Below are 14,635 nucleotides of genomic sequence, written 5' to 3'. Positions count from 1 at the left end.
AAGTTGCCTCCACTCCCCCACCCCCACCCACCCCGGACCTGGTTTACGGCTCCGGGCTCAGGCTCCAGTGCGGCCGCTGATTGGCTGCTGAAGGCTTGGTCCCATCCCAGTGACCCCAAAGTGCTGGAGGGAGGGGGCGGGGGTGGCTCAGTGCAAAGTGCATCCCGAAAGCCCCCTGCCTGGAGCCCCCGCGTCTGGCACTTCGGACCCTGAATGACCTGGGAACTCGCTGCCCCGAGACCTCCCGTGTCCCCTCGTAGCTGGGAGCCTCCGGCCCGGAGCGCGGCAGCCCCCTGCTCCGAGCCCTTAGACGGGGACTGCCCCCCCACCCGAGCCGGGACTTCCTCCCTGCACCCCTGCCCCGAGGCTGCCCGGCGGCCAGGACCGCCGCCTCCTTTCGGCTCGGCAGTCTGGATGCTCGCCGGGCTGGGGCCGTGAGGCATCGAGGAGGATCAAGAACACCCGTGTCCGGCCCTGCCTGGGCTGTTTCTTCAATGGAGAAGTTGGTGAGTGTGGAGGAGGCTGAAAGAAAGAAGAAAAGCAGCAGCTGAGGAGACAGGTAAAGTCAATTACCTCCCCTGAGGGGAAGGGGGCTGGCCTGGGAGGGAGGAGAATCACTGCTTCTTCCTATTTGCCTTTTACCAGTCTCTTCCTCTGCTCCCCCTTCCTCAGAGCCCCCTCCTCCTCGCCCCCGGGGTACTGCACCACTCACAGGTTTCTGCTTTCCAGGTTTGAGCTGGCTAGGGGAGTCGAGAGAGCAGGAACGGGGCTGCCCACCCACCAGAGAAGCAGTAGAGAACCTCTGACCAGCATCTTCCATAAAGGTAATAAGCCAGCCCTCCCCTCCCCCACTGTTTATTCCTGGCCCCTACTCATTAAGCAGTGCTTTATTTTCAGGATGGTTACCTGGGAATGCAACCCTTTCCTGGCTCCCGGTTTCCCAGCAAAAACAAAAACACTGCCCGTGCCCCAATCCTTAACATTTTAATAACTTCTTTTTCCCAGGAACATGTTTTTCCCCTTTCTCTCTGTACAGTGTGTTTCCGTGTTTTGCATTACCTTTTGGTGCACTGTACCATTTGCCCAGCTCAGAGACTTTGAGACCTTTTTGTAGCTCCCCCTGCCCCTCTTACTCTCATAGGAATTCCTCAGTTCCTTGTTAATGGCTTGTTAATTCCGAATGATTCTGCTTTTCAGTTAAACCACAATTTTCTGTTTTTCCTTATTCTTTCCTATCATCTTTCCTCTACCTCCATCAGAAAGTCTTTTGAGTTACCTAACTGACAGGGGTTTGGTAGAGGATGGTACAGTAATAACTTGAAATTTGTGAGTTTCAGAAAATAATGTGACTTCTTTTTCTCTAGTAAAAAGTGAATCTGTGTACCTTAGTAGTATGAATGGTATGAAAGCGATACTCCCTCCCGAAGCACTTATGTATAATTAACTCTTTGGGCTTTTGTATGTTTCTCTGTGACAGATGTGGATGGGCTCTGAAACTCTTATAAAAAGATACATCGTATTTGTTATACCTCATTTTCTAATACTTATAAAACATTACACAATATCTTGTTAATCATTTGACAGTCAGGAATTTTAAAACAAAAGAATGTTTTGGTATGTTTAGAATCTACGGTTTTATTTTGGCACTCTTCATAAGATTTCTCATTTCAAAATCCTTACAGAGAGTTTGTTAAATTGAAATTTAAGCATCTAATTCATGTGATCACATTTCTGCTGCTGTATTTCGTTGCTGCCTCTGAAAATGCACTAAAGGTAGGTTTAGGACGTTCATGTAAGTCCTAAAGAGGGGTTGTGAACAGGGAAATTATGTGAGAGTTAATTGAGAAATTAGCCAAATGAATAGCTTCTCTAACATCCAATAGCAGGAGTATAAAGTGACTTGTTAATCTCAGAGTTATTTTAATATCTCAGATTGTTTAGGGAATTTTAGGTACAAAGAAGTACTTAAAATAGCAGAAGTTGTTAGGAAATCTTTGACTTACTCTGTTCTACTGGACTTTCTGCCTTCCAAAAAAGGAAATTAATGTCTTTCCTGATTCTTCTAATTGTCAAGGTACAGCTAAAGAGACTTTTAAGGGGCTCTGAGGGTTTGCATATTCTTGAGACCTGGAACTGGACACCAAAATGACAGCGTATGCTACTGAATGGGATTTAAAATCAGTATCTACCAATGACTGTTACACAGTGAACATTTAGGGCACCCTTTGTATGTATATGTTGGGTCCACTTCATTTCAGTAAAAGCTGGGTAGAATGTGGTTTTCATTATTTAAATATGTGAATCACTAGAGAAATGCCTAATGATTCCTTTAGAACTTTTTAAAAAATGCTAAAATACTTGAAATATGTTTTTAAGGTAAAAATGAGTTATGTATTTTTTATTCAGGTCTTCTCAGTTAAATATATTTCTGCTTTAGATTGAACTCTAGCATGTTTTCATTTCTGAGGGATATTATCACCTGTGCTGAGTCAAGTATGTAAGGTAAAGAGAGGACACTGCTTTCCTCTGGTTTCCAGTCAGTTCATTCTCATTGCTTAAATAATGTTTCATTGATCCTCTCAGCTTTTAATGATTTTTCTAAGATTACAGAATATATATATATATAAATTGTCAGCATCTGTTCCTAATATTAGCATGATTGAGAGTATTTGATCTAGATCATGCCAGTCATGTAAAATATTTAATTTAGTACTTCGTTACCAACATGGCCAGTTAGGTAGTTTATCTTTTTCAATCTGGTAGTTAACTTTGTGTTAATTCTGTTGTCAGTCACATGGTTTTGAAAGGAAAAAAAATGTAAAAACACGCAGTTTTTTTGGTAACCAAGTAAGATTTGTGATCACATAGGAAGAATCACTGAGTTTTATTGAAGTGTTGCATTTTGAGTATGCTATGGCCAGTACTTATTTTCTTCGAACCTAAAGTGATGCCATTCACAGTTATGACATGTACAATATCTCTTTATTTGATAACACAGAAGTACATACTGTCCCTAAAAAGTCTAAAGTCAGGTAGTTTCTATAAGCATATCTAATACCTGACTTTCAGTCTTTCATTTCATTCTCAACAGAAGGCATGCCCTATGTGGAATGCTTGTCTCATTTCTTACAAACTAAAGTACTGACGTGAGGTTGCTAAGGTGGTAATGCCAGACATGGGTTAATGAGATAAGATTGACAAGACTTCATCATTTATAATACTTGTGATTTATGCTTTGAATTGGGTCTGGGTAACTGAATTACGAAATTTCCTCTATTGCCTTGTCCACGTTTCATGAAATTTGTTGGTCTTTCTGTTAGAACTTAGGAGACTTATAGATAAGTCTTGCATGATAATAAATCCTTATGTTATATGGAGCCCCAGTAATTTGAAGGACATAGGAATACCCTCACTTGTTTTGGAACATAAACACTATGGTGCTTTGTTGAGTGATACTAAAATAACACTTCTACTTCATTTTGGGTTCCAGGCTCTTAGTTATAGGTGTAGACCTCGTTAACATCCATCTCACCCATGTTGCACACTTTGGGCATTGTAGTGTTTCTGCATCCATCTTCCTTCTTAGGACTTGTGAACTGTTGGTTTTTTTGTTTTTTTTCTCTCCTCAGAGCCAGTATCCTTGGAGTTGCTGATTTTATTTCCTTTCCAGCCTGTATCTCTGTTTACTCTGCAAAAAAATGCTTATTTCTTTTTTGAGTAGCAAGCTGTTATCTTGTTTCTAGTTTGTGTGAAATCTGAAAGCACAGTTCTAATGTGTGTCACTTAATCAAAAAAATGTGTGGCCTTTTAGTGAAAATAATATGTAAAAAGCCATTAATGACTAATCATTTATGCCAAAGGAAACTGGGGACATGTGGGCAAATTTGGTGGAAGTTATATAATTTTAGATCTTAAATATATTTTGTTTTATAGCTATTTTATTCTTTATTCTGTGAATATAGATTTCTTTTAATGATATGAAGCAAGAAGCTTTGGTTTTAACTTAATGAGGTTCACTTGGCACCTATATAGAAATTAGATGGCAACATTTTAATTCCTAAATTTATAGTTTCTAATATGGTCAGCAATATAAAAGCTCGGATGCCTAGATTGTTTTCTTTTGTAAGAAAAGTGTAGAGTAGAAAAGATGAATTCGTAAAATTTAAATACACCATTAACATTGGGCAGTAAAATCTTATATAAAAGTGATATACATTGGGAAGCAGCTCATTTTGATATATAATTCTGAAGTCTTCCTTGTTAGTATGTTTTTTTTTCTTTTTCTGACTGTGAAACCTAGAATGGGATTTCTAAAGATTGCACCCTCAGAGTTTTAGTCATTCTGAGTCAACTTACATTGTACATATGTTTATTTAGAAAATTGCCTCCTTTGCCATATTTTTTTATTTTATAGGTCACTACCATGAGCTATCAGACTTTCAAACTTGCACTTTTTGAGGGGGAATAGACTCTTTTCCATTATCATCTCTGGGCTTCCTTTGTAGTTTTTAATAGGTAACTGTACCACTGGATATTATATTTACTAAGTTCAGTAGACTTTTTTCCCTGTACTTATACATACATGGATGGTTCTACTCTAGTAAGTACAAACTCTCATAAAATTACACCAGAATGAAATTAACTCGTCTGATGCTTTGAACTATTAGGATATTTTGGTAATAAGTCATTGGCCTTCATAATTTAAGGTATACAGTTGACAGGGGTCATGTGTGCATGTTATGTGTGTCTATGTGTTTTTTCCTATAAAGACTGAAGTGCTTTTTTCGTTTAAACCTATGGTTATTATTTATAGAGCTTGGTATTGTCAGAAAAGAGAAAAAGGATCTTAACCATTCTAGGAGTGTTTGATTCATTTGGAGTATGCAGAACTCTCTATTAAAGTTCTACCCAGGGATAATACCAGTGGCCAAAGCCTAGTAGTATGCCCGGCATGTGTCAGGCACTCAGTAGACTTTCATTTGTCTAATTGAAGCAGACCATGTGGGATTATCACAGGTTACTATTGTTTGTGCGTCTTTCTTATAAGAGAGAAATAGTTGAGTCACTTTGACTTTTAACAAAGCCTTTCTTGATATTATTAATAAATTAATACCATTTCATAGTCTCCTCAACCCCCACCTCATATGTCCTCCCCACCACTCTGCTGCATTCATGGAAGTGGTGATGGCTATATGGAAAGCAACAACAACAAGAACAAGGACTCTTAAAGGCTCAAGACCGTAGAGGGTCATCTCCACTTTTCTTGGGAGGCAGGGAGTACTGAGGACGCACTTAGAAGTAAGGCATTCAGTGGTGTTCATTCTTGCACTGTAGGTGTAGCTCACATGTGAAGTAATCACATGTTCCTTTGTGGAGACGCTGCAGGCTCATCATTGGAGACGTTGGTTAGCATTTTTTACTTTAGTACAGTTCTAGATTTATGGAAAAATTGCGAAGGTAATACAGAATTCCCATATACTGCACACTCACTTTCCCCTAATTAACATCTTATATTAATAGATATGTTTGCCACAATTAATGAACCGGTAATGAACATTCTTATTAACTAAAACCCATACTGTATTCAGATTTCTTTAGCTTTTACCTAATATCTTTTTTCTGTTCTAGGATCCCATCTAGGATATCACATTCCATTTAGTCGTCTCTTTAGGCTCCTCTTGGCTATTACTGTTTCTCAGACTTCTTTGTTTCCTTGCTTTTGATGACCTTGACATTTTGAAGAGTACTGGTCAGGTATTTTGTAGAATGCCCCTCAATTGGAATTAGTCTGATATTTTCCTCATGATTAGGCTAGGCTTATGGGTTTTGGGGAGAAAGAGCACAGAGGTACATTGCCATTCTCATCATATCAAACTAACAACATGACTTGGCACTCTTGATATTGACCATGATCACCTGGCTGAGGCAGTGTTTTTCAGGTTTCCCACTGTAAAGTTTCTTTCCCCCTCCCCCATACTATCCTCTTTGAAAGGAAGTCACACTTAAGGAGAGAGGAGTTGTGCTCCACCTCCTTGAGGGGAGAGAATTTACACAAATTATTTGGAATTTTGCACAGGAGATTTGATTCTCCTCACCCTTTTAAAATTTAATTAGTTATTTATATCAATACAGACTTATTGATATTTATTCTGTACTTTGGGTTGGACTCTAATAGTACTTTGATTATCTTCTTGTTTGAATTGTTCCATCTTGGCTATTGAGAGCTCTTTTGGTTGGCTCCTGTGTCCCTTTGACATACCCCCATCATGGCATTTTTCTTGGAGCACTTCCTTGCTTTTTGGCACTGTGAGATGCTCTAGGCTCATCTTCTATATTTCTTGCCCAGTCTTAGAATCAGCCATTTCTGTAAGGATAACTGTGCATTTTTTACAGCTTGCCATGTAGGAGTTTTTCTGATCATGCCTAGTTCAGTTAGAAGTGTTAAGCAGAGTTTTAAACCAAATATTACTTATTTCCAAGTACATGTTTGCAAAGTCTTTGGCCTTCCTTGAAGAAGTTTGACAAGGAAAAATAAGGTGTGAAAAGAGGAAAGGTTCAAAGTAGACCATACTAATTTTGATTGGTTGAAAATTCTGGTCTGTAGCCACCACCACCTATGACTGTCACTTTTCTCCATAGCTCATCAGGTTGCCAGGCAGCTTGACCATTCCTTGTTTAAGTGATGGAGGGCTTATTAGCACACCCACCCCACTGGGATGGGGTGGCAGTTCTCCCAGTGAGTAATTCCTAGAGGGATTCTGGTGTAATGCATGGAAGTCACTTTGCCTGTGTTCTTAACCTTAATGGAATTCACAGATATAGGATTTATTTGACATGGAGAAAGATCCCTATTCTTTTAGTTGTAGAGAATTTTTTTCAGAATCCATATGGAGAAGCTGGCAAGACTGTTAATCTTTTACCTAGTTTGGTGTATGCATAAAGGAATAAAAGTTTCAAAATTATTAACGTGATGCCTTTTGCATGTACGAAGAACCAGCATTTAAAGAAAATCCCCTTTTAGTTGCCATAGATTCCATTTTTGACCCTGGCCACCTATTGTATTGAATGCAGATATATTCTCATTTTAATTGTTTAGAAAGAGTAAGAAACTTGCGATGTCAACTAAAAAGTAATTCAGTACTGAAAATATATTTTGAATAGAGCAAAAAGAAGAATTTGTGTTTGCATCCAAATTCCAAGTATGTGATTTATTATTTTCCTTATTCATTAAAAAAAAAAAAAACCTGCCTTTTTAGAAAAAAAAATTCCTGAAAATAAGTCATATCCTATACAACCTTGCAGGTTAATGTAGATTTGAGATCATTTTTTCTAAGAATTGATTTGAGTTCTTTCTTTGTTCTGTCAGTTTGTTGTAAAGTGCTAAAATATAAGCTCATCAAAAGGTAGCCTACTTAGGCAGCTATGTTTCTTTATTTTTTTTTTAGAAAATTTCCCGTGATTGTTATTTCATTCGTTTTTAGGTTAAGAAAGAGCTCATTGACACCGGAATCTGGACACACTGTGAGGCCCCTACTCACTATGCTGTATGTGCACAATGGTTTTTAGGCAATCCACATATCAGGAAAAGGGGCATTCTTCCCGTAAGGTAAGTGACTGATGGCCATAGGTCATCTGTGCTGTTCTGGGAGAAAATCCATTTAGCTTTTATTTCTCCTTCAGATCACCTTATTTATACTAAACAGAGCACTTGCTAAAAGAAAATCCAAGTTTGTTTTGATATTGTTTGAATCTTTTTCCTTGCATAGTATGCCTTAAGTGCCAAGGTGATCATCCCAATTAAAAAAGAAAAATCTGTTAAAGATGATTGTTTTGAGTATATGGTTGTAGTTTCTATTAACTTCTTCTAATGGTCTTCATCTTTCCTTATAATGCTAAAAATAAGCAAAAACCTATTCCAAAAGGATTCTTGGTTTTAAAATTTCTAAGACAAGAGACTTAATTTTAGTGTCAGTTGAAAAAGTAATTAAGTGAAGAGATGGGGGAAATCACGTTTATTAAGAAAACAAATTGTCAGGAAATTTCTCATTTCCCAATTTTCCTTGAGGAGATAGCCTGATATTTTTAAATTACATTACTTAGCAGTGACACTTAGGAGTTTGTAATAACCATTTTCTATGTATGAAACAAGGTAGGATATGTGATTATACTATTAAGCTGTGATAATAAGATCTAAGTTATGATGACCTAAGTTAGGCTTAAGTTGACCTTTGTACAGTCTATAAGGAGAAGTTTTACAGGGTAAACTATTATTGGTAACAAGATTATCCCAAGATGTCTAACCTACATATGAGACCAGAATGTCTTTAAAGGACTTTCACATAATTTTTTATTTTTAGAAATGGAAGCTACTAATTAGGAGGTGAATTTAATCTATACTTTAAAGTTAGCCCAGATGGAATGGCTTCCTAGAATTATGGAGTTTAAGTTTCTGTATGTATTTAAAAGCTTAAAAATGCACTAAAAAAGTTTTTGTATACACACATATAAGATGTAACTTTTCACCAATTCAGTTTGAACTTTTCCTCTTTGAATGAAGGAGATCTCATTTTACATTGAGTTTGAGTACACACCTCTTTTGTGACCTATTAGAGAGTGTTGGAATTCTATACACTGCTTTTACTTTTTTCATGTGGTTAATCAACAGATTGTTTAGATTCCTTTAGTTTTTAAATATTTTGTATGATCTTGCTACTTTGAGTATTTGTAGAATAAAACTTCTGGAAAATGGAAATTAGAAAAGTGCAAAAGAAATGTGGAGTAGTAAATCGTGCCTCAGAGGACATAAAGTGGGGAGGATAGAAAGAGAGACAGAAACAAAAGGAAAGTAAATATAATCTACACATTTTCCTCTAATTTACTTAAACCCCACCCACTTCCCCTTCCCCCCAGCTTTCCACTCTTTGGAGCTAAAAATAAAATATTGTTGAAATACTTTAGGGGACCAGCCTAAAGGTTTTTGCTTTTTTAAAAATTTAAACTACTTCTCATAGCTGGAGGTCTTTAGTCCTCCTAGTCTATGAATTGTCCATGTGATACTCGATATATACTCACTGATCTGTGATAGAATCCTTGAATGGTTTATAACTTAAATTTTCCGTGTGCATCAGGTAAATGCAAACTCCTAAGACAAGTATTCATTTGCTTCCTCTGTTGTCTCCATCTTCAGCTGCCCAGCATCACTTTCCATTTTACCTAAAATAAATGTTGTGTTCATTAATGTTTGCTTTGAGTTTACAAAAGGCTGCAGAAGAAATTTCCTGTTTCAGCATTTTAGGGCTTTATGCCTCACTTTCCTTTTGAAATCTTTTATAATCTTAGGGAAATAACTGAAAGTTTTGGTCAAAACTGATACATGTTAATTTGTTGTAGTAGTATGAACTGTCATCACTAAAGTTTACATGATTTAGCAATGGAAAATTCTGTGCTATTTAATGAACACACTGTCAGGTGTCAAGTATTCTAAATTTTATGTATCCTACCTACCCTTCAAGGCTGATCCCTGTGACCTAATGAATCCTTTGTAAAAAGTGGACTCAGCTAGGATGTTACACCACCATTGTCGAAGGAACCCTGAACTCCAGGAAGAGTTGCAGATTCAAGCTGCAGTGGCTGCCGGGGATGTTCACACGGTACGAAAGATGTTAGAACAAGGCTATTCTCCAAATGGCCGGGATGCTAATGGCTGGACCCTGCTTCATTTCTCTGCAGCAAGAGGAAAGGAAAGATGTGTTCGAGTATTTCTAGAACATGGAGGTGAGTTTATTAGGAGCAAACCCTTTTTTCCCAAGGAGAAACTTAAAATGAAATTCTATTTAGTTTAAAAGATATGAGTGCTTGTGTATATAATTTCTAATGCTTCTTTATGCTAATACTTGACTTCTTATTCTCTCCTTTGTGAAGATGTGTTAAAATCATGCTGAGTCTTGTTTAAAACCAGATTGTCTAAAAAATCTTTGTTGAATGTGCTTTTTTCCCCTTGTAACTCTAGTTTCTATACAGCCAGATTTCCCCAGATTATTTCATCTAAAAGTAGCCCTTCTTCAGGTTGTCCAGTTGCTTTGTTTCAGAAGCAGAAGTGGCTGTGGTCCCAACAACTGAGAGTTGCTCAAGCTCCCCCTTTTGAGACTTGCTCAAGCTGACTGAGCTAGCACAGGCCCCCTGTCAATACCATGGCCTTCAGGGTACCCTATCTTTTGAATTTACCTCTTCATAACAAAATTTTAGTTGCTTTTATTACTGTTTTAGAGCACTTGCCTTTTCTAGAATTGTACATAGTTTCTAGGTCTTCTACCAGATTGGTTAGCTGAGGTCTAATTTTGTGTAAACATATGCAGTTGGAAACTACATTTGACATTTAATGTTTTTGCTTGAAAAACTGTCCATTCCTGTAATTAATAGTAACTAATAATTGTCTTAAAGTCATTTACTTTTTTCTCCCATTAGATTTTCACTTAATTTATTTTCCTAAAGATGAACAAGTGTATTTTGTCATTTTTACCCATATTATTTTTATAAATTATGGTGTAAAAGAGCTTGGTTGGGACTCAGGATCCATTATGTACCATTCTAGGGCCTGGATTGCTTATTAACAGTCATTTAGTTCCATTTCTATGGTGTACTTTGTTACAAGACTAGTCAACTTACTTGCAAACTAATTTGAAGTACAGAAAATGTTAGAAGTCACACAGCTCTCATCAGGGTCTTGTGAATTACGTGAAGATAGGAATACAAAGGCTATGAGCGTGGACTTACTGCAAAGTCCTGCTAAACTTGAGACTAGGAATCATCACACATCCGAGTGGCCCTGAAATAAGAATTATATCCCCGAAATAGTTGACTGTTGACAGCACACCACCATTTGCTAGCCTGTGCCTCCTTCCTTTGTAGCCATCCTCCATCCCACCCTGCTGCCCTTGCTCATATCTCATTTCACCTTGGAACTTGAAAACCTCAGCTTTGAAGGCAACGGAGGAGAAATGTAAGAGGAATGCCAGGAGAAAGATCTGAAAAAACTAAGAAGTGGGTGTAGGATCAGAATACTTAAAATTCTGGCAGTGCTTAGTAAAATTAAGACCAAGATCAGAACTCACATTTTTAAATTCTACCTAGTCCTGTTACTTTTCTGTTTCTGCCAGCTTTGCATTTAAAATATTAATTAAGAAAGAAAGTTCAATTACTCAGGTAATATATGAACTTGTCTCCTTAAAACAAATAAAATACATTTTCAAATAAATTACAAATAAAGCCAAAGTCCCCTTTGGCCAACTCCCAATCCTTATCTGCCTACCCCTGCCCAGAAGTAACTCATGAGTATGAGTTTGGTTTGGTCCTTATCTTTCTAGATCATTTCCTAAATGTACTTATAGAAAATATGTCTTATTGTGTTGTGTGTGGTTTTTAGAACATATATGGTATCATACTGACTGTATTATTCTGCAACTGTTATTTTTTGCTCAGCTGTATATAACTTAAGACTTTTTAAATATTGGGTTGGCAAACTTTTTCTGTGAAAGGCCAGATGGTAAAGATTTGGGGCTTTGAAAGCCCTCCTGTCTCTGTTGTTAACTACTCAACTCTGCTTTTGTGGCATGAAAGCAGCCATAGACAATATGTGAATGAATGAGTGTGGCCATGTGCCGATAAAACTATATTTATAAAAACCAGTGGTGTGCCGGATTCGGCCTCTGGTCCCAGTTTGCTGAATCCTATTTCCTCACCATCCCCCTCTCTCTTTTTGTGTATATATGTGTATATAGATATTTTTAACAGCTTTTATTGAGATAGAATTCACATACCTTACAATTCACCCTTTTAAAGTGTACAATTCAATGGCTTTTAGTGCATTCATAGAGTTGGGCATCCATTACCACAGCCAATTTTAAAACATTTTCATTACCCCAAAAAGGAACCTTGTACCTATTCAGTATTAATACATATAGGTTTACTCTGTTCAACTGCTAGATGTAGTATTTATTAGTATGGATATACTATCGTTTGTCTAAACTATTCTTTTTTATTTTTTGAGTGGCTGAAATTTTCTCAGTAGGACATTTTATTAAGAAGGTAACACATACATATATATACATGGTTAAAAACAAAACGAAAGGTGTTACGGACTGTTCAGTGAGAGGGAAATGTCTGCTTTTCAGCACTGGCCCCTCCTCTCCCTCCCAGAGGCAGTCATTCTTACTGGATTCTTTTGTGTCCCTGCAGAGATAGTCTATGCATGTAAGTGTGCATATTTTCCACCCTCCATCTTCTAGCCTGCTTCTCTTTTGTTAATCGTGTGTTCTGCATCTTGATTTTTTTCACAAAACAGTTTCTCTAAGTGATAGTTCCTTGTCATTGATTCCATTGTATGGATGTAAAACTTATTCCCCATTGTTGGACATTCTAATTTTTCATTTTTCTGCTTCTAGAAACAGTATTACAGAGAATGTCCTTGACTAATCTTTTTATATATGTGAATTTATCTCTTGGATAATTCCAAGAAGTACAATTGCCACATCAAAGGGTTGTTAGGTTTTTTTCTGTTGTTGTTTTGATGGATATTGACAAATTGTCCTCCAAAGGTTGTTAATGGCTCTAACCTTACCAGGTGGGAGGGTGCCCAGTCCCCTGCCTTTGCCAGGAGTGTATCACTAAGTGGTTTGCTCTTCCTCTGTGTGATTTGCTTGCCTCCTTTTTTCCCGAAAATGACATATGAGTAACAAAGCATCGCAAGACTGGGCTGCTTGCTTGTCTTTTTCTTATGACTTGTAGGAGTTGTTTATGTATTCTCTGCTGTTAGTTATATGTTGCAACAGTCTTTTCCCAGCTTTTAGCTTTTCCACATTGTTGTTTTGCTTGTTTTTGGGGGGCAGAAGTTTGCATTTTAAGTACGTAAACTGTGTTTTTCTTTTGGCTTATGGTTTGTACTTTTTGTGTCTTGTACATCATACCACAGGGTCATTATTTGCCTATATTTTTTTCTAAAATGTTTCATGGCATTTAGGTCTTTAATCTATCCAGAATTGGTTTTGGTGTATAACATGAGGTGGTCAGGTACAATTTCATACATAAAGGTAGCCTAAATTATCCTTTCTTTCCTCATTGTTATGTCTTGCCTACTCAGGTATAAAGTTTTTATATATACATGGTTCCATTAGTTCTATTGTCAGTTGTTATATCCCTCGGTCAGTATAATATTGTTGTAAATTATTATTATTCTCTAATAAGTTTTAATATCTAGGGGAGCAAATCTCCTCTCCTTGTCCTTTAAGGATGTCTTGGCTATTCTTAGCACTTTACATTTCCATATAAAATTTTAAAACAACAAAATTACATATTTTGGTGAAGCCCCTCACTTACTCTTGAATAGCACCTTTTACTTCCTCCTTTTACCCTAGTACAGTAAGAGATTTAGGTAGTAGGTTTTTATTTTTTTGTTTTAATAAATTTATTTATTTTATTTCTTTATTTTTGACTGTGTTGGGTCTTTGTTGCTGAACGCGGGGTTTCTCTAGTTGCAGGGAGCGGGGGCTACTCTTCGTTGCGGTGCGTGGACTTCTCATTGTAGGGCTTCTCTTGTTGCGGAGCACGGGCTCTAGGCATGCGGGCTTCAGTAGTTGTGGCACATGGGCTTAGTAGTTGTGGCTCCCGGGCTCTAGAGCGCAGGCTCAGTAGTTGTGGTGCACGGGCTTAGTTGCTCCGCGGCATGCGAGATCTTCCCGGACCAGGGCTCGAACCCATGTCCCCTGCATCGGCAGGCGGATTCTTAACCGCTGCGCCACCAGAGAAGCCCGGGAGTAGTTTTTAATAGCACATTATGTATAGATTTGGAAACACAAACAGGAGAGGAGACCTCTTCCTCCTCGCTCCCCTTGGCCACATGTGATGCTTAGACTTGCTCTGTATTTAGTCTAGGCCTGGCTTCTGATTTCTAGACCAGGGTACCCAGCTGCCTGTTCAGCTTCTCCACACTTGTGGCTCACAGCACAGCGCAGCACAAGCTGCTGCTTTGACCGTGTTCTTTTGCAGTAGATGGCACTACAGCCTATGACTGCTGTGCCAGAAATCTAGAAACCATTCTCCTAAATACTTGTCAGATCTTTTCACTTCCTTTCGTTGGAGGCACTGCCCCACCTTTGGGCAAGGAAACCTTGTTCCTCACCAGGACAGTTATGATGTCTTTTTCATCCCTGCTTCCGTTCCTGCCCCCTTCCAACCAGTCTCTAGATGGAGTGATCTGTTAAAAATGACAATTAAAATATTTCCTTTCAAAATCCGTCGGTGGTTTCCCACTTCTCTTGGGGCAGTATTGAGTCCTTAATGTGACCTACACGGCCCCGCAGCGTCTGCTCCTCTGCGATATCTTTCCAGCTTGTCTTTGAGCCACAGCCTATCTGCGTTCTTTCAGACTCACTGAGCTCAGAGGCATGTGCCCAGGACCTGCTGGGGTCCCTCTGCTCAGGTCTGCACTGTTGCTACCTTCGCCTGGCTCCTGCCTGCCTCTCCCTCACCTCTCCCGACACTTTCTCAGGGAAGCCTTCCCTTACCATCCGGACTTGGTCAGATCCTTCTATCATGTGATACTATCGGTCTCTGTACCTTTTTATTGTCATTCCTATCACAA

General features: G+C 38.3%; 1 protein-coding gene across 3 annotated transcripts in view; it reads left to right on the top strand.

The window, feature by feature from the left end:
• The first annotated feature begins 23 nt into the window (after window positions 1-23).
• Window positions 24-14,635, top strand: part of ASB7 (ankyrin repeat and SOCS box containing 7) — a 48,822-nt gene continuing 34,210 nt past the window's right edge. For 2 of the 3 annotated variants that reach the window (XM_067029490.1, XM_067029489.1), the window contains exons 1-4: window positions 46-559; window positions 730-824; window positions 7,482-7,606; window positions 9,513-9,774. In XM_067029490.1, the coding sequence (XP_066885591.1) occupies window positions 9,564-9,774 (211 nt within the window). In that variant the 5' untranslated portion in view covers window positions 46-559; window positions 730-824; window positions 7,482-7,606; window positions 9,513-9,563. Of the gene's footprint in view, window positions 560-729; window positions 825-7,481; window positions 7,607-9,512; window positions 9,775-14,635 lie in introns of all 3 variants that reach the window. The other variant, XM_059059589.2, reaches the window with a different exon arrangement.

This window comes from Kogia breviceps, chromosome 3 (assembly GCF_026419965.1).
Source record: "Kogia breviceps isolate mKogBre1 chromosome 3, mKogBre1 haplotype 1, whole genome shotgun sequence".
In the NCBI taxonomy this organism is placed as follows: domain Eukaryota; kingdom Metazoa; phylum Chordata; class Mammalia; order Artiodactyla; family Physeteridae; genus Kogia; species Kogia breviceps.
The sequence above is the reverse complement of the archived record's forward strand: the minus strand, read 5'-3'. Positions and strand labels throughout refer to the sequence as shown.